At 43.6% G+C, this 18,651-nt stretch overlaps 1 protein-coding gene and 1 non-coding gene across 3 annotated transcripts; one reads left to right on the top strand and one right to left on the bottom strand.

Moving 5' to 3' along the window:
- Positions 1-202: 202 nt before the first annotated feature.
- CUNH18orf21 (chromosome unknown C18orf21 homolog) lies at positions 203-7,688 on the bottom strand. Of its 2 annotated transcripts, XM_055324608.1 has the most exons (5): positions 7,500-7,672; positions 7,357-7,379; positions 3,990-4,189; positions 2,645-2,841; positions 203-535 (listed from the first exon to the last, which is right to left on the bottom strand). In XM_055324608.1, the coding sequence occupies exons 1-5, from the start codon at positions 7,574-7,576 to the stop codon at positions 382-384; spliced, it is 651 nt and encodes a 216-aa protein (XP_055180583.1). In that variant the 5' UTR covers positions 7,577-7,672; the 3' UTR covers positions 203-381. The 2 variants fall into 2 exon arrangements, with proteins under 2 accessions (XP_055180583.1, XP_055180584.1); XM_055324609.1 differs by lacking the exon at positions 2,645-2,841 and having other exon boundaries at positions 7,500-7,688.
- Positions 7,689-10,937: 3,249 nt separating this feature from the next.
- LOC129509182 (U6 spliceosomal RNA) lies at positions 10,938-11,044 on the top strand. The gene has a single exon (XR_008664296.1). It is a non-coding gene; the product is annotated as a U6 spliceosomal RNA (small nuclear RNA).
- Positions 11,045-18,651: the final 7,607 nt, after the last annotated feature.

Consider the following 18,651-nt stretch of genomic DNA (forward strand, 5'->3'; position numbering starts at 1 on the left):
GAGGTATTTTCTGCATAAATATTGAAAAATGCCCAGAAAAGTTTGTTCTTTCTGTTCTCCGGTGTTCCATGTACTTAATGAATAAAAATTTTAAGAAAGATGTTTTTAGGGCTAACTTTAGTTTCAGACTTGCATTAAACATTTATTTTCACAGCCCATCTTTTTTTTTTTTTAATTTTTATTTATTTATGATAGTCACACAGAGAGAGAGAGAGAGAGAGAGAGAGAGAGAGAGAGGCAGAGACACAGGCAGAGTGAGAAGCAGGCTCCATGCACTGGGAGCCCGACGTGGGATTCGATCCTGGGCCTCCAGGATCGCGCCCTGGGCCAAAGGCAGGCGCTAAACCGCTGCGCCACCCAGGGATCCCCACAGCCCATCTTTTACAAAGACAATAAGAAATTCCTGAAGTCCACCTTTGAGTTCTTTTGGGATTCACTTTGACTAAGCAACATTTTTAGTTGAGAAAAGTGTTTCTTTCTTTTGCTCATATTCTTTGAGGCGCAAGTGGGTGTTGATTGTCCAGATGTAGGTGTCCTGAAAACAAACATAAAACCACACTTAGGTATACTGATAAATAAGTTTTAAAAGTGCTTTTCCTGTTTAGACTAGATAATTGCTACTAGAATCCTTTTCTACATTTGTGTATTATGGCCATAAACGAGCAGTAGTGGCTGGACCCAGCATTCATTCTTATTTTGTTAAAAGTCTCCTCACTACATAGGCTTTAGGGAACATTCAGGAGGTATACTGGGTAGTTCTGGAAGTTTCTGTCACACCCAAAGAATGCTAAAGGTAAAGTGTCATCATGTCTGAGTTTGCTCTAAGTCTGGCATCAAGATTCATAACCATTCAAAGGATTTTAAAAACATATTTCTTCACAGCTCAAGACCACTTCCTTTCTCAAAAGTGAAGAATTTCAATCTACACATGCAGGTACCACTCCATTGTATCTCCCCACCTAGAATGTAAGCTCCAAAGGGCAGACTTTGTACAACTAACTGTATATTCCACTGCTTCTTAACAGTGCCAGGCACAGAAGAGGCCTTCTAAAAATATTCGTTGGATAAATGATTCCCCAGCTGCTGTGTGTGTATTTTTGTTCCCTTCTATTTCATGCCCTCCAATTGTGTTTCACACCCGTGAAACTTTATTGGGGTTTGTGAGTCTGATCCCTCTTCTATTCCCCATCTGTCTGATAAATGTGAACTATCTTTCTCACTCCTGTATATATCTAAGAAGCAGTCTGGCCTAAATGCAAGTGAATTATTTTAAATATGCCATATTCCTTTTTATCTACATTTATCCAATAAGGTAGAAGCTTCTATGAATTCCTATCATGCCAATTATCAAAATAATTAAATCAAAATATAGAAAAACTGACTTGAAATTGTAATTCTTATCCAATTTTCCAAATGTCAACCCAATATTAAAAACTCAATTCAGGGGCACCTGGGTGGCTCAGTGGGTTAAGCATCTGCCTTTGGCTCAGGTCATGATCTCAGAGTCCTGGGATCTAGCCCCACACTGGGCTCCGGCTCAATGGGGATTCTGCTTCTCCCTCCCACCCCTGCTCATGTGCACTCAGCACGCTCGCTCTCAAATAAATAACATCTAAAAAAACCCCAACCAAACAAAAAACAAAGCACCCTCGCTCAGTAAACAGATAATTCAGTCCTTGCTGCATTTTGCTATTTATGTCGAAGAAATTACCAGACTCAGTTTCTCTTTTGGTACAAAATATTCAAAAATTCCTTTCCCAGTTTCTATGAAACTAAATTACTATCACAGTGAATAAGTACTGTGCACTACAAAAATAGTTCAGTGCTCAGTCATATAGTTAACTTATTAACATCTGACAAATCTCTATTCAGTGAGATTTCCACAGGAACTTCTGACAGAGGAAATACCAAGAACAAAGGTTTAGAGCAGGAATGTAATTGTGAGTTTACTTCACTTCAGTTTTGCTAACACATAGGATGAATCAAGGCAAAGTAAGAAAGCAGATGCACTGGTACCAGGTAGGAAGGGCTGGGAAACCATGCTGGAACATTTGCTCTACGTGCTATGGTGTGAAGTGTTAAAGGCTTCTCACTGGAGTGGTGCTTTAGGGAAATTATCAGACTAGCAGAGTTTGAAACTAGAAGCAGGAAACTACTGTAGGAGTCCCAGCAAAAGGTGAATATAGACTGAACACAGCAGGAGGAGAAAAGGAGAACAGATGCAAACCCCATGGAGGAAGGGCAGATAGAAACTGGTGACTAACTGGACAAGGACCAAGGGAGTAGGAGCTGTCTACTCACCATTTCAGGTCAGACTGTCTACAAGGGCATGTTCACTAGGAGGATGAGCAGCTTTGAGTAGTCAGCTGTGGGGACATGTTGGGGGAATAAAGTGGATATATTTGGCAGCAGCTGGGAACAGGCCCAGAGAAAGAGAAGTAGAGGAATATACCAGGAATATAAGCAGACGTGAGAACGAAAGATACGTGAGCATAGGACATTAGAGAAGAAAAGGGTATGGAAGGAAAAACCGAGGGCCAAGTCCTGAGCTGTGTGGCAAATTTAGGGAGTGTATATTAAACAGAGGAAATTAGAACAAATGAGTTCACACCAGCTATGCAAATAGCTTAACAAATTGGGATACCTGAATATCGAGGCAGGGCTCTTGCCTTTGGAACCATACATATGACTCAGCTTTGCAGAACTCGGAGTCTTTCTCTCTGGTGTCTTCAGGCTGAGCTTACTCGTAGGAGTGGTAGGACTGCTCTTCAGTGCTGAGAGAAAGCTTCTACTTTTACCATGATGTTTAACTGTTCTGTTGCATGTTTTACAAGTAGTCAACTACCATAAAAAGAAGAAATATTGGACCTGATTTCTCTTATAATTTAATCCAATATACTACATGTTCATTAAATTTCTGTATGTAAGGGACTACACCAAATACTACTGGGTAAGTAAGAGAGGCTGCCCTCAGGGAGTCTGTAAACCAACAGCAGCAATCAGACAAGACACAAATTTAAAATGAGAAAATCTTCAATAAAATGTTACGAAACATTTGTATTTAATTTAAAACCTTTTAGGACACCTGGCTGGCTCAGTGTGGTTGTGTGTCTGCTTTTGGCTCAGGTCATGATCCTGGGAGTCTTGGGATCGAGTCCCATGTTTCTCCCCGTGCCTAATAAATCTCTGCCTCTCTGTGTCTCTCATGAATAAATAAATAAAATCTTAAAAATTTTTTTAACATTTTCATTTTTATTTTTTAATTTATTTTAAAGGTTTTATTTCATTTTATTTTATTTTTTAAAGATTTTATTTTTAAGTAATCTGTACACACAATATGGGGCTTGAACTCAACCCCAAGACCAAGAATCACATGCTCCACCAACTGAACCAGCCAGGTACCTCCTAAAACACCTTTTTAAAGATAACAAAGAAATATAAAGCCTTGTTTCAGGAGAATGGAAGAGGCTGTGACTAATACCCATTAGCATCTGGAAGGATGTTCTTTTTAACAGCAGTTGACATTTAACATTTGTTGCAGAACTCCAAGCTGTTTTCCAATAAAACATGGCAAATTATCACTGAAAATTTAAGTGACCCCTTCAAACCTTTAGTGATTCTATAAATATATGTTTAGATCAATTAATAAAACCAATCAAATTAATTCTCACATTCTCACATCTCTTTACTTCATTAATTCCAGAGGCTGTCTTATCACGGTCAGAATTTCATAATGTATATAATTATCAAATCACTGTGTGTAAACTTGAAACTAATATGTCAACTATACTTCAATCAAAAATTTTTAAAAAATAAGCTTTACTCCTGATGAAACATCAATCAACAGAAAAAAATTATGTACATATTTTGACAATCTAAATATACTATCACAAACCTCTGAGTTAATATGTAGCCTGATCCTTAATCAACCTCATTTTAAGTAAAAGAAAATTCTAGTTTATTTATACATACAAGAATTGAAATCTTACCAATACACCTTTGGAGTCTTTGTATTTTTTCAAAATTTTTGCTTCTTTAAAACTGAGTGTACAATTTCTTGCCTCTCGGTTAAGAAGTTTCTGTATTTTGGGTGTTAGTCTGGACTTAGGTTTGAGGCGCACTCTAGAGTTATCCAAAACCAGAAACTGGAAACAGTATGGACATGTTCCTTCAAAAGTGCTGTTATCATCTGAAATTATACAAATGAAACTCATGATTCAGCAAATCAGAATATTTTGTTATCTCAAATAGCCAATATTCAGTGATAAAGTATACTATTTAGTATGAGGAGATATAATATTCTCCTTAAGCAAACTCAAAATATGAGACAAATTTGCAACAATTTATATTGCAAAACACTGTAATTCTATCCATTCACTCCTTTAGCCACAGGTTAAGTCCCCACTCTTTGCTATCTTACTCATTACTTGTTACTAAGTAACAGTAACAAGTAATAGTTACTTGTTAGATAGTAGATAGTAAAAGCTATCTCACCAATTTTACAAACATATTTATCACAAATCAATAAATTATACTGATTTTTTTAAACAATTAGCACAATTTTGTGATTTGTGGGCCAGACTTTCTGCAGGTAGCTCTCAGTACAAGGTTACAGGACAGCAGATTTGCCCCAGCTTGTTTATGCAATCAAGACAATCATCTTCCATGCCAGGCTGAAGAGTCAAACATGGAATAAAAGATCTGCTATCTTGGGGTGCCTGGGTGGCTCAGTTCATTAAGCTTCTGCCTTCATTTTTTTTTTTTTTTTTTAATTATCCCCAGCCCCGGCTGGAGCCCCAGCCCGAACCCTGGCCCCAGCCAGCGGAAGCTTCTGCCTTCAGCTCGTCATGATCCCAGGGTCCTGGGATTGAGCCCTGCATTAGACTCCTTGGTCAGCATGGAGCCTACTTCTCACTCTCCTTGCCACTCCCCGTTTGTGCTCTGTGTCAATAAATAAATGAAATCTTAAATAAATAAAAGAGCTGTCTTAAGATTTTATTTATTTATCCATGAGAGACACAGCGAGAGACATAAGCAGAGGGAGAAGCAGGCTCCCTGCAGGAAGCCCAATGCGGGACTCGATCTCAGGACCCCAGGATCCTGGGCCAAAGGCAGACGCTCAACCACTGAGCCACCCAGGTGTCCCGAGCTGCTATCTTTAAATAACTCAAATTCTAGGGGAGCCCTAAGCAAACAAAAAAAGATCAGTAACAACTGTAACACAGTATGATTAAAATGCCCTGGAAACTATTAAACTGTGTATAGACTGGCCAGAAACACTTCAAATAAGTGGTGGTCAAATAATCCAAGTATCTGTACTTGGAGATGGCATCCCTTACTGGTAAAAAGGGCTTTCAGGTAGAAGTACAGTGAAAAAGAAAGCACGTTATTAGGGAAAGGTGAGGGTGTGATGCAGCTGGAAAGGAAGGTGGGCACACCATGGATTTATTCAACAAATACTTATTAGTGAACACTCTAAGTATACAACTAACTACCATGCTTGTAACTCAGCTCTGCCACTTTTTTAAAAAAATTTTATTTATTTATTCATGAGGGACAGAGAGAGAGAGGCAGAGACACAGGCAGAGGGAGAAGCAGACTCCATGCAGGGAGCTCAATGTGGGACTTGCTCCCAGGATTCCAGGATCATGCCCTGGGCCGAAGGCAGGCACCAAACCGCTGAGCCATCCAGGGATCCCTCAAATGTTACATTCATTCATTTACTGAGTATTTGGAAAGTGTCAGGCAGAGTTCTGGGCGCAAGAGTCAGGACAGTGAATAAAGGACAACTCATAGAGAGATAAAGTAAATATAGCAACACAAATGTGTAGTGTGCTGGGAAGAAAAAAAGATTCAAGGGCAGCCCAGGTGGCTCAGTGGTTTAGCACCACCTTCGACCCAGGGTGTGATCCTGGAGTCCCGGGATCCAGTCCTACATCGGGCTCCCTGCATGGAGCCTGCCTCTCTCTCTGTGTCTCTCATGAATAAATAAATAAAATCTTAAAAAAAAAAAAAAAGATTTGAATAGGGAGTGGCAATGGAGCTGTAGTTTTTTTTTTTTTTAGATTTTATTTATTCATGAGAGACACAGGCAGAGGGAGAAGCAGGCTCCATGCAGGGAGCCCAACATGGGACTCAATCCCGGGTCCCCAGGATCAGGCCCTGGGCCGAAGGCGACACTAAATCGCTGAGCCACCCGGGGCTGCCCGGAGCTACTGCAGTCTTAAATAAGGTAACCAGGGAAGGCTTTGTGGAATAACATCTGTAGAAAGCAGAAGAAAATGAAGATGGAATCCACACAGATATGTGAGCTAAGAGTTCCAGGCAGAAGGAAGGAAGGGAAGCTGCGAAGGCTGCAAAAGAGCAAGGAGGCCTAACAGAGCTTGTAGTTGAGTGAGCAAAAAGGAGAAAGGAAGTCAGGCGAGGTAATGCAGGCGTTTGGTGTAGGGCCTTGTAATCCTAAGATTTTCACTTTTACTCTGAATTGGGAAGTCATTTGAGACTTTGTGGCAGAGAAGTGACATGATCAAGCTTAGGTTTCTCCTGCACTCACTTTGGCTGCTCAACTGAGAATGGATGTAGAAATGCGTGAGAGCTGCTGCCCCACAATCCTGCTATTAACTTGGTCCAGGGTGGTAAAATAGATCGGTGAGAAGATGCCAGGTTCAGAACATATTTCAAAGCCGGCACGATTTGCTGGCATTGGCTTGGGGAAGACGACTTTTAAGACGCCAGGAATGGCCCCAGGGTTTGAGGGCTGAATTAACTCCAAGGACAGAATTACCATTTTACTGAATTGGGAAGAACTGGAGGAGGAGGACTGTGTTGGGGAGTAAAGCTCCACTTCTGGCCTAAGAGGCATTAAAACGGTGTCAACGGGGCGCCTGAGGGGCTCAGGTCATGATCCCAGGCTCCTGGGATCCAGCCTCGCATCAGGCTCCCTGCTCAGCAGAGAGCCTGCTTCTCCCTCTCCTCCCCACCTGTGCTCTCTGATGCTATCTCTGTGTCTCTCAAATAAATAAACAAAATCTAAAAAAAAAAAAAAAAAGGTCATCAAGAAGGCATCTGGATATGCGTGTAGCAGCGGGAGAAGTCTTGGTTGGGCGCATACATTTGGAAGTCCTCAGCATAGAGATTTTAAAAGCTAGGACACTGGATGAAAAACTGTCACCAGGGAAGGGAGCGTAACTAGAAAAGAGGTCTAAGGAATTTGGAGTTTTCACTAACAGAAGGCTCTGGGAGGGCGGGAGGGGCGGTCATGAGGGCAGTGGGTCGACGAGGTTTCCCTTCTGGGTCATCCTGAGCGCCGCGCGGAGCTCGACAGACCGACCCACAACCGACCGACGTTCTCCCTACCGTGCGACGAGCTGTAGGCCCAGCTGCAAAGGAGAAGGAGACCGGTGAGGGAGCAGAAGACCCCGCCGCGCCGCCCGCGCCGCCCCTGCCGCCCGCCCCCCATCCCGCCCCCCATCCCGCCCCCCATCCCGCCCCGCTCTTACAGGAGATACCGGGCCTGGCCCGGGCAGCTGTCGTGCAGTTGCCGAGCCGCAGCCTCAAGGTAGTGCTTCTGCCTCATTGCCACGACACGAGCAATCTCCGGAAGCCGGGTTCGCAGCCCGCCGGACCGTGACTTCGGAAGCCGCGCTCCCTCCGGAAACTGGCGCCGGCGGCTGAGGAGTTCCGGCGTCCCTCGCTCCCCGCCCGGCGCGCAGGCCCACGGTCCCCCGCCCCCAGGCTCCGCCCCCAGCCCCGGGCCCCGCCCCCAGGCCCCGCGGGCCCGCGCGGATGCGCCGCACACCTGCGCCTGCGCGGAGCAGGGTGCTTCAGGTCCCGGTGGCGACGTCGGCGCGCGGGGTGTTGAGTCCGCCCCTCGCTCGCTGCTGAGAGCGTCCCCTGTGGTGCTCTTGTTGTCATTTCCTCCCCCGCCGCGTCGCCTTCTAGATTCTCCATCCGGGGAACTGGTCTGGGCCGGGCGGCGGTGTGCGGCCCGCGGGAGGCCGCCGTGGTCCGCGCGGCCGCGAGCCTGGGAGGGGACCAGGCCAGACTGCCCTCGGGGCAGCACGAGCCAGCGCCCTCCTTTCCTCGTGCTCAGTGGGAGTGCGTTTTCAGTGTTGGCAGCCACTGCCGTCACCGAGTTTGGAAGCCTTAATGTCGCCCTGTCGGAACCCCCTCCCCGCGCTCCCCCCCCACCCCAGCCCCCGGCCACCCCGAGACGCTTTCTGGCTGTATGGGCTTATTCCGGACGTTTCTTGTAAATAGAGTCATTCGTGGGCAGGATCTCTCGTGTCTGGCGTCTTCCACTTAGTGTGTGATGTTTTTGAGGTTCATCCACCTTGTAGCTTATGTCAGAACTTCATTCCCTTTTATGATTGAATATTACATTACTTGTATACCAAGTGTTGTTTATCCATTCATCCATGATGGACATTTGGGTTGTTTCTACCGGCTGGCTGTTGTGCAATAGGCACATTCTGTTTTCTGTTTTGTTTTTAAATTTTATTTATTTATTCATGAGAGAGAGAGAGAGAGAGAGAGAGAGGCAGAGACACAGGCAGAGGGAGAAGCAGGCTCCATGCAGGGAGCCCGACGTGGGGCTCGATTCCGGGACCCCTGTGTTGCGGGTTTGTTTTTTGTTTTTGTTTTTTGGATAAACACCTAGAAGTGAAAATGCTGGGTCATGTGGTAATTCCATGTTTAGCAGTATTCTAATTTCTTCACATCTTCCCCAACTCTCATTTTCTACTTTTGTTTTATTTTGTAATTTTTTTTTTTAATTCTAACCATTCTAGTGTGAACTGGCCTCTCCGTGTGGTTTTGATATGCATTTCCCAATGAATAATGGTGTTGAGCATCCTTTCACGTGTTTGTTGACAACTTGTATATTTTCTTGGAGAAATGTCTATTGAAGTCCTTTGCCCGTTTTAAAACTTGGTTGTTTGCCTTTTGTTGTTGAGCTGTTAGAGTTTCAAAAAATATGTTCTGGGGGTGCCTGAGTGGCTCAGTCAGTTGAGTGATTATATATATATATCTCACACACATATGTATACATATACATGTATATATACCAGAGACTAGACCATTATTTATCCTTCATTTTTGATACCCAAAAGGACTCAAATCGAGATCGGGAAACTGAAAGGATTCCATTTTTAGAAAGGTTGAATTTCTTTTTTTTTTTTTAATTTTTATTTATTTATGATAGTCACAGAGAGAGAGAGAGAGGCAGAAACACAGGCAGAGGGAGAAGCAGGCTCCATGCACCGGGAGCCCGATGTGGGATTCGATCCCGGGTCTCCAGGATCGCGCCCTGGGCCAAAGGCAGGCGCCAAACCGCTGCGCCACCCAGGGATCCCGAAAGGTTGAATTTCTGCTGTTTTCTGCAAGGCCCCATTTGCTCATATTCTGTATTTCACCCTGCATTTGAATAAACCAAAGAAGCTATGTTCCCACTCCAAGAGTGTGACAAGAAAGTTAATCATTCTTTGAGTGTTGTCCTAGGCATCCAAATACCTGTTAACGTCTAAGAAGAACTGAATCTCAAACATGTTCCAGGACATTAGCTTTGAACAAATCTCACCCAACACTGGCAGCAATACCCCCACCTTCGATGATTTATGAAATGTTATCTATTATTCACCTGTCACTCACCTTTGAATTCGACAGTACCCTGGATTCCTGAAGGAAATGTACCGTGTACCCCTTTCCAGTATGAGCCCTTAACCCCAAGTGATGAAGAGACTGACTCTCCTTTCCGAGTCTCCCAGACACTCTGCCTGCTATACTCTGTTATTTACACTATTCAATAAACTGCTTTTACCTCCCACTTCTGATTTCTTTCCTGCACAAAGCCAAGGATCCTCTTGGCTGGTCTTGTGGGACCTCCTCAGAGTCCTTGGACCTGGCCTGTCTATGTCAAAGTGACAACAGAAGTTTGTAAAGAGAAAATACACATTTACATCTGTATAGACATATTTTAATTTTTCAAAAGAGAATTTATTACATCTGCTCTTCTCACCTTTCCATCCTACTTTTCTGACTGATCAATATTTAGCAGTTACATATCTTCTCTATGTCCACATGTAAGTAAATGGATGAGTGAAAATCCCCTCTCACTGCTCCCCCCACACTAAAAAGCCAAAACATATATGAAAAAGGTAAACCGAAAATAGAAAGCTATTCCCTTACTACATAACTTGCCTTTTTCTTAACCATAGACATCTTTCCAGGTAGGTACATACATTTTTGCAACAGCAAAATGTATATGTACTGGTATTTTTTATTTTATTTTTTTTTGTCTGAATTCCTAAAAAAACTATAGAGCAGAATGATATGCACATTTTTATTTGCCAGATCATCCAAAACAGGTTGTAGCAATTTGCATTCCCAGTATCAATATCTGAGAAAGCTGGGTCAAACTGGTTAAGCCATTGGTTTACCTAAGTACTAATGAGATAAAGTCTCTTTTCATATGTTCCTTGATGCTTTGCATTTTCTCCTGTAAAGACAAATACTCTTTTGGGTTATTAGTTTCTAGGAGATCTTTGTGTTTTGGGGAAATTTTTCCTCCTCTGCTTGTCATATATAATGCAATACTTTCTTACCTCTTATCTTTGGCATGGTTTACAGCATTTTTGCCATACAGGATTTTGCATGTAGTCAAACGTTTTTCATTATTGGGTCGGGGTTTCCTGTGTAGCTTTTAAAAAGCCTCATGTAGGGGATCCCTGGGTGGCGCAGCGGTTTGGCGCCTGCCTTTGGCCCAGGGCGCGATCCTGGAGACCCGGGATCGAATCCCACGTCGGGCTCCCGGTGCATGGAGCCTGCTTCTCCCTCTGCCTATGTCTCTGCCTCTCTCTCTCTCTCTCTGTGTGACTATCATAAATAAATAAAAAAAAAAAATTAAAAAAAAAAGAACTGTTTAAAAAAAGCCTCATGTAGTGCTTGCTTCGGCAGCATGTATACTAAAATTGGAAGGATACAGAGCAGATTAGCATGGCCCCTGTGCCAGGATGACATGCAAATTTGTGAAGCATTAAAAAAGATAAATAATAATAAAATTTAAAAGCCTCATTAATGCCAAGACTAGACAACTAACTATTCATCCAAATGTTTTTCTCATGCTTTTCTAGTTTGATTTCTTCCATGTACATCATTAATCAATATGAAATGTATTTTTACTTAAGTATAGGGTAGAGCATCTAACTGACACATTTTTCCAGATGGTTAGCAAGTTATATGGATATCTCTTACTAGGTAAATTACTCTTTTGCCAATGGAATTGAAGTTTTAAAAAATGTAATGAACACTGAATATGTGCCAGGTACTTTTCTAAGCATCTTACTTTGTAACTCATACAATCCTCATAACCCCATTGCATAGGTAAAATGCCGATTTATCACAGATAAGCTTTTTAACATAGTTGCATCTGTTTCTGGATTCTTTATCCGCTTCGCTAACCAAAACAGCAGAAAAGAGGAGAGATGTGCTGCATGCACGCCTACTTCCCCTGCCCCCCAGCACACTTTCCTTCAGTTCTCTCGCCTCTGAGCACCACACTCCTCTATCCAGATGCCTCCCCAGCATCTCTGCTTGCGTTGCAACTTGTCTTCTCAGACGCGGTGTGGCCCAGATGGCACTCTTGATTTCCCCCACCAACCAGCCCAGCCACCCAATCTTCCTCTGTCTCAGCCTCACCAAGTGCCATTGGGGCTTCCTCTGCCCACCCTTTGCAGCCAGTCCACCCTGGGGTGCCAGCTCCCACTGGAGGAGGGAGATGGGGTCTCTTATTCTGCATACCTTGGCCACCTTCTCCTTTTGCCTGCACCCCTGCCATAGCCCCCGATATTCTTTTCCTGCATCCTCTCTTGCCTGCTTCCTCCCTCCCAGTCCATTCTTCACAGGGCAAAGTGGCCTTGTTAAAGTGTAAATCATTTTTTGGGACAAGGAGTGTCCTTGCTAAGGGTTTCCAGGCTCCTCATTGCACCTGGAACACCATCACCATGCAGATCCCTGCATGGCTGGTTGCTGCCCTACTTTAGACCTCTCCTTGTCTTACCTGCCCACCCTCACAATGGCCCTGCTACATTGTCCTCTGACCCTCAACATACCAGGCTCAGATCTACCGCAGAGCCTTTGCTATATTCTCTGCTTTGAGGGAGTATCCTTCCCATGGCTCCTTTTCCTCATCATTCCAGTATCAGTTCAAATATCACCCCCTCATGAGGCCTTCCTCGGCTACTAGAATAAAAAACTGCCCCCCCCAACACACACCCTTGCCCATCCAGTAACTCTCTGCCATAATTGGTGTTTATTATTGACTATCTGAAATTATTATTCACTCACTGTTTACCTGTTCTCCTCCTGAATGTGAACGTATGGCAGCAGAACTTGCTGGCTGCCCCATATATGGACCCCAGCCCAGGGCCTCGCACAGAGCAGGGGTTCAATAAAGATTTGCTACAAAATCATAGTGGAAGGAAAGGAAGTTGAAGGGGTTGAAAATAATTTTTTTTTTATGATAGTCACAGAGAGAGAGAGAGACAGAGGCAGAGACACAGGCAGAGGGAGAAGCAGGCTCCATGCACCAGGAGCCCGACGTGGGATTCGATCCCGGGTCTCCAGGATTGCGCCCTGGGCCAAAGGCAGGCGCTAAACCGCTGCGCCACCCAGGGATCCCAAAGGGGTTGAAAATAAAACTAGATTGGCTATGAGTTAACAATTGTTAGCAGTGAGTTGGGATGTTGAATTTTGTCAAATGCTTTTTAGTATCATTTGAGATATGTTTTTTTTCCTTTATTACCTAAATATAGTGGGTTACACTGATTGATTTTGTCATACCAACTCTGTATTCCTGGGATAAAACCCACTTTCTCCTGATGCATTTGTGTATTGTTGGATTTGATTCACTTATATATTTTTTATTTGTTTAAAATTTTATTTAAGTAGTCTCTACACTCAATGTGGCACTCGAACCTGTGACCCCAAGATCAAGAGTGTCATCCTCCTTTGAGCCAGCCAAGTGCCCCAACTCACTTATATTTTGTGAATGTTTTTTGTATTTATGTCATGTAAGGTTTAGTGTCAGAGATATGCTGGTCTCACACAACAAGTTGAAAAACATGGCTTTACAGATGCCTGGGTGGTTCAGCATTGCATGTCTGCCTTTGGCTCAGGGCTTGATCCCGGGATCTGGGATTGAGTCCCGCGTCAGGCTCCTTGCGTGGAGCCTGCTCCTCCTTCTGCCTGTGTCTCTGCCTCTCTCTCTCTCTCTGTTCATGAATAAATAAGTGAAATCTTTTTTTTAAACAAATAAAAGCATGACTTTATCCTTGTTTTTAAAAAGGATTTAGAGAGGGGGGGGGAGAGAGTGCTCGGGGGAGGGGCAGAGGGAAGTGGAGAGAAAGAATCCAAGCAGACTCCCCACTGAGCTCTATCTCAGGACCCTGAGATCCTGACCTGAGCTGAAATCAAGAATTGGACACTTAACCAATTGAGTCACGCAGGTGCCCCCTGAATTTTTTGTAAGATTGCTATTATTTCTTCCTTAAATGTTGATAGAATTCACTGGTGAAACCATTTTGGGCTGGGGTGTTCTGGGAGGGTTTTTGATAACAAATTCAATTTGTTTAATAAATCTAAAGCTATTCTATTTCTTTTTGTGTTAGATTTGGTATATTGTGTTTTGAAGCCATCTATCCATGTTATCTAAACTGTCAACTTTTTTGGCATAAAATTATTTGTAATATTCTGTTATTATATTTTTCATGTCTGTAAGATCTGTAGTGATATCCCCTCTTTAATCTCTTGTTGGGGTCCTTGTTCTGGGTAAGAATGGAGTAAGCACACTCCCTCTGGTCTCTCCCACTGATAGTAATTATAAAACCTGGGCAGAATGCATAAAGCACCTATAGGAAGACAGAAGCGTGCATACTAGCATGCTAAACAGAAAGGAGGACTTCAAGTGCCAATGAACCGGAGGTGAGTTTACCATTATTGTTCCTTTGATATCAGCTGGCCTGAATGCAATGCAGCCTGAAGCCCCGAAGTGGGAAGTGGGAAGTGTGTAGGGAGAGCTCCAGGGGAAGCTTTTGAGTTCTGGCTGAGTAGCTGGAAACATGTAACACTGAGAGAAACGGTGAGAGACACACACAGAGAGAGGCAGAGACACAGGCAGAGGGAGAAGCAGGCTCCATGCAGGGAGCCCGACGTGGGACTCAATCCCGGATCCTGGGATCATGCCCTGAGCCAAAGGCAGATGCTTAACCGCTGAGCCACCCAGGTGTCCCTCTTTCTTCACTTTATTAGGAAAATCCCATCAAATTGTGTGAGAACTTAGGAGCTATTTAGCTGTGCACACATGGGTCTGATCAGTGTACCAGTGACTTTGAGAACAGAACTAACCATCAATCAGGTTCCAAATGACCACTGAGCAGTACCTATTCAGGATCTATGCATGTACTTGTTTTGGCAGCACATATACAAGGTCTATTCAAATAGCAATGCAAAGGCTTTAGAAACTGAACTTAAGGGCCTCCTGGGTGGCTCAGCGGTTTAGGGCCACCTTCAAGCCCAGGGTGTGATCCTGTTGACCCGGGATCGAGTCCCATTTTGGGCTCCCTGCATGGAGCCTGCTTCTCCTTCTGCCTGTGCCTGTCTCTCTCTCTCTCTCTCTCTCTCTCTCTCTCTCTCTCTCTCTCACGAATAAACAAACAAAATTTTTACAAAAAAAGAAACTGAACTTAAATCTAGACCACAACTCACAGAAGGCACGTTGAACTTCTATTGTAGTGTGAACCTAAGTAGGTCTATTGCCTAAACAAAAATAAGAACATTCTCCATAGGACTTTAAAAAGACTCACAAGGGGATCCCTGGGTGGCGCAGCGGTTTAGCGCCTGCCTTTGGCCCAGGGCGCGATCCTGGAGACGCGGGATCGAATCCCACGTCGGGCTCTGGTGCATGGAGCCTGCTTCTCCCTCTGCCTGTGTCTCTGCCTCTGTCTCTCTCTCTCTCTGTGTGACTATCATAAATAAATAATAAAAAAATTAAAAATAAATAAATAAAAAGACTCACAAGGGACCCATAAGGACCGGGGACGCCCAGGTGGCTCAGTCAGTTAAGCCTGTGCCTTCAGCTCAGGTCATAATCCCAGGGTCCTGGGATGGAGCCTCATATTGGGCTTCCTGCTCAGCGGGGAGTCTGCTTCTCCCTCTGCCTCCCCTGATTGTGCGCTCTTAAATAAATAAATAAATAAATATTTTTAAAAAATTACTTGGCATATGAAAAACCAAGAAATATCTCAATTTACGTGGAAAAAAACAACAGACACCAATAGCGAAGTTGACAGAGATGTTGGAATTACCTGACAAAGACTTTAAAGCAGCTATTATACAATTGCTGCACCAAAAAGGCAGTCACACTCTTGTGAGTAGAGTTAGCAAGCTTCCCACAAAGGGTGTGGTAGTAAGTATCAGAGGCTTTGCAAGCCATGTGGTCTCTGTTGTATCTACTCAATTCTGTGAAAGCAGCCACAGGCAGCCATCCACAATACATAAACAAGTGAGACTGGCTGTTTCCGAGTAAAACTTATTCATGGATTTGGCCCACAGACCATAGTTCACCAATCCCTGAACTAGAGTGTTTTTTAGATATTTAATTGGTTTTTCTGTGTTTACTTGTTCTATGTATTATCAAGAGCAGGGTCTTAAAATCTTTCGCTGTGATTTTGGGCTTGCTTATTTTCCCCCTTAGTTCTATTAGTTTTTCTTAAGATATTTTGAGGTTCTGATATTAGGTGCATAAATTACTTTCATTGTCATGGTTCCCTGATGCCTTGGCCCCTTTATCATTGTGAAATTTCCCACTTTATCTCTAATAGTGTTCTCCCTTAAAGTCTATTTTGTCAAACATTAATAGAATCGCTTCAGATTCCTTGTTTTTAAGTTGAAGTAAACAACATAGAACATTAAATTCACCATCTTAACCGTGTGTAAGTGCATAGGTTGGTAGTATTAAGTATCCCCACACTGTTCTGCTACAGATCTTTAGAACTGTTTCATATTGTTAAACTGAGACTCCATAGCCTTCAACAGTAGTTGACCCTCCTCATTCTCCTTGGAAACCATGTTTCTATGTTCTATTTCTATGATTTTGACTACTTTAGATACTTCATATTCGTGGAATCGTACCGATTTTGTCCTTTTGTGACTCGCTGATTTCAATTAGCATAATGTCCTTGAGGTTTAACCAGGTTGTAGCATGTGACAGGATTTTGTTCCTTTTAAAGGCAGCATAGGGGTGCCTGGGTGGTTCAGTCAGTTAAGCCTCTGCCTTTGGCTCAGGTTATGATCCGGGGGGTCCTGGGATGGAGCCCTGTGTTGGGCTACCTACTCAGTGGGGAGTCTGCCTCTGCTCATGCTCTTTCTGTCTCTCAAACAAATAAAATCCTTATAATAAATAAGTAAGTAAATAAATAAAGGCAGCATAATATTCCCTTGTATGTAATATACTAGATCTTCTTCCTCATCCGTTCACCGGTCAATGGACATTTGGGTTGTTTCCACTTCTTGGCTACTTTGAAGACTGCTGTGATGGACATGGGTAGGCAATTTTTTTTTTTTTTTTTGCTTTAAAAACTTTCAGATAAATACTCAGAAGTGGGATTGCTGGATTGTATGGTAATTCTATTTTTAACTTTTTGAGGCATCTCCATACTGTTTTCCAAAGTGGCTGCATACCACTTAGTCCTGTCACCCTCACAGAAGCATTCTGGTTTCACCCCATCCTCACCAATACTTGTTACTGCCTGGCTTGTTTAGTAGGGAGTGTCTTGATGGATATGAAATGGTATCTTACTGTGGTTTAGATTTGCATTTCTGATTAGTGATGTTGAACATCTTTTCATATGTTTGTTGGTTACTTCAGATTTCTTATTTTTTCTCTCTGCCTGGTACTACTCTTTCTATCCTTTTATTTTCAACCTATTTGTGTCTTTGTACAATATCTATCATTGAATTGGCCCATGTAGTGTATATAATGTACTTACTGATATCAGGATGTGACATCTTTGAGGCAGAGGGCAGACTCTGGTAGGCAGCATAATGTTCCCCTGAAGATGTCTATGTCCTAATCACCAGAACTTGTCTGTGAGTGTGGTGTTGTACATGGCAAGAGGGATTTTGCACATGTGATTAAGCTTACTTACCTTAAAATGGGGAGATTAGGGACACCTGGATGTCTCAATGGTTGAGCGTCTGCCTTCGGCTCAGGGCGTGATCCTGGGGTGCCGTGATGGAGTCCCACATCACGCTCCCTGTAGGGAGCCTGCTTCTCCCTCTGCCTGTGTCTCTGCCTCTCTCTCTCTGTGTCTCTCATGAATAAATGAATAAAACCTTTTTTAAAAAATGGAAGGATTATTCTAGATAATCTGGGTGGGCCTAATCTAAACACATGATTCTTCTTTTTTTTTTTAAGATTTTATTTATTTATTCATGAGAGAGAGAGAGGCAGAGGCACAGGCAGAGGGAGAAGCAGGTTCCATGCAGGGAGCCCAATGTGGGACTTGATCCTGGCACCCCGGGATCATGCCCTGGGCCAAAGGCAGGCGCCAAACCACTGAGCCACCCAGGGATCCCCTAAATACATGGTTCTTAAAAGTAAAGAACATTTCCCAGGTGGGTGAGAGATAGGAGATGGAAGAAAAAGGAGGACAGATTTGAAGCATGAAAAGGACTCAACCCAAAGTTATAACCTTTGAAGACGGAGGGAGGAAGGAAGCCTCAAGTCATGGAATGTAGCCTTGCCCACTGGGAGCTGGGACTGACCCTCTGCCGACAGTCAGCAAGAAGGCAGGACACTCAGTCATAGACCTCAAAGAACTAAATTCCCTCAACAACATGAGTGAGCAGAAAATGGATTCTCCCCTCCAGCCTCTGCAAAGAAACATAGCCTGTCAATATGTTGATTTTGGTCTAGTGAGACCTGTTCAGGAGGTCTGACCTCCAGAAGGGATCTGTGTTGTTTTAAGCCATTAAGCTTGTAGTAATTTGCTATGGCAGTAATGGAAAACCAATACAGCACATATTTAGGGGTTCATCCTCTGCAGGGATTCCTCCCAGGAATCTTTTTTTTTTTATTTTTTAAATTTTTTTTATTTATTTATGATAGTCACACACAGAGAGAGAGGGGGGCAGAGACACAGGCAGAGTGAGAAGCATGTTCCATGCACCGGGAGCCCGACGTGGGATTCGATCCTGGGTCCCCAGGATCGCGCCCTGGGCCAAAGGCAGGCGCTAAACCGCTGCGCTACCCAGGGATCCCTCCTCCCAGGAATCTAACTTTCCAGTTCTCCTACTGGCCTCAAACTGTTCTCTGTCCCCTTCTGGCCAATCAGGCTCTCAGCAGTTGGAGCAGCTCTGGCTTGGGAGTTGTCCTCAGGTAAAAAGTCACAAACTCGCAAATCTCAACAATTTCTGTTCATCTTTCAAGTTTGCCCTCCATCCAGTTTCTGCCTTCTTTTGGTCAATCTCCAAGGCCTTCAAATACTGCTTTAACTGTTTTGCTCAGCTTTTATAATCATCATCTGCAGGAAGCTTAGTTTGCCGTTTCCAAAAGCTGGGACCTCATTATACTCTTCTGCCTACTTTGACTTTTGC

This window comes from Nyctereutes procyonoides, unplaced genomic scaffold, assembly GCF_905146905.1.
Source record: "Nyctereutes procyonoides isolate TBG_1078 unplaced genomic scaffold, NYPRO_anot_genome, whole genome shotgun sequence".
Classification (NCBI taxonomy): Eukaryota; Metazoa; Chordata; class Mammalia; order Carnivora; family Canidae; genus Nyctereutes; species Nyctereutes procyonoides.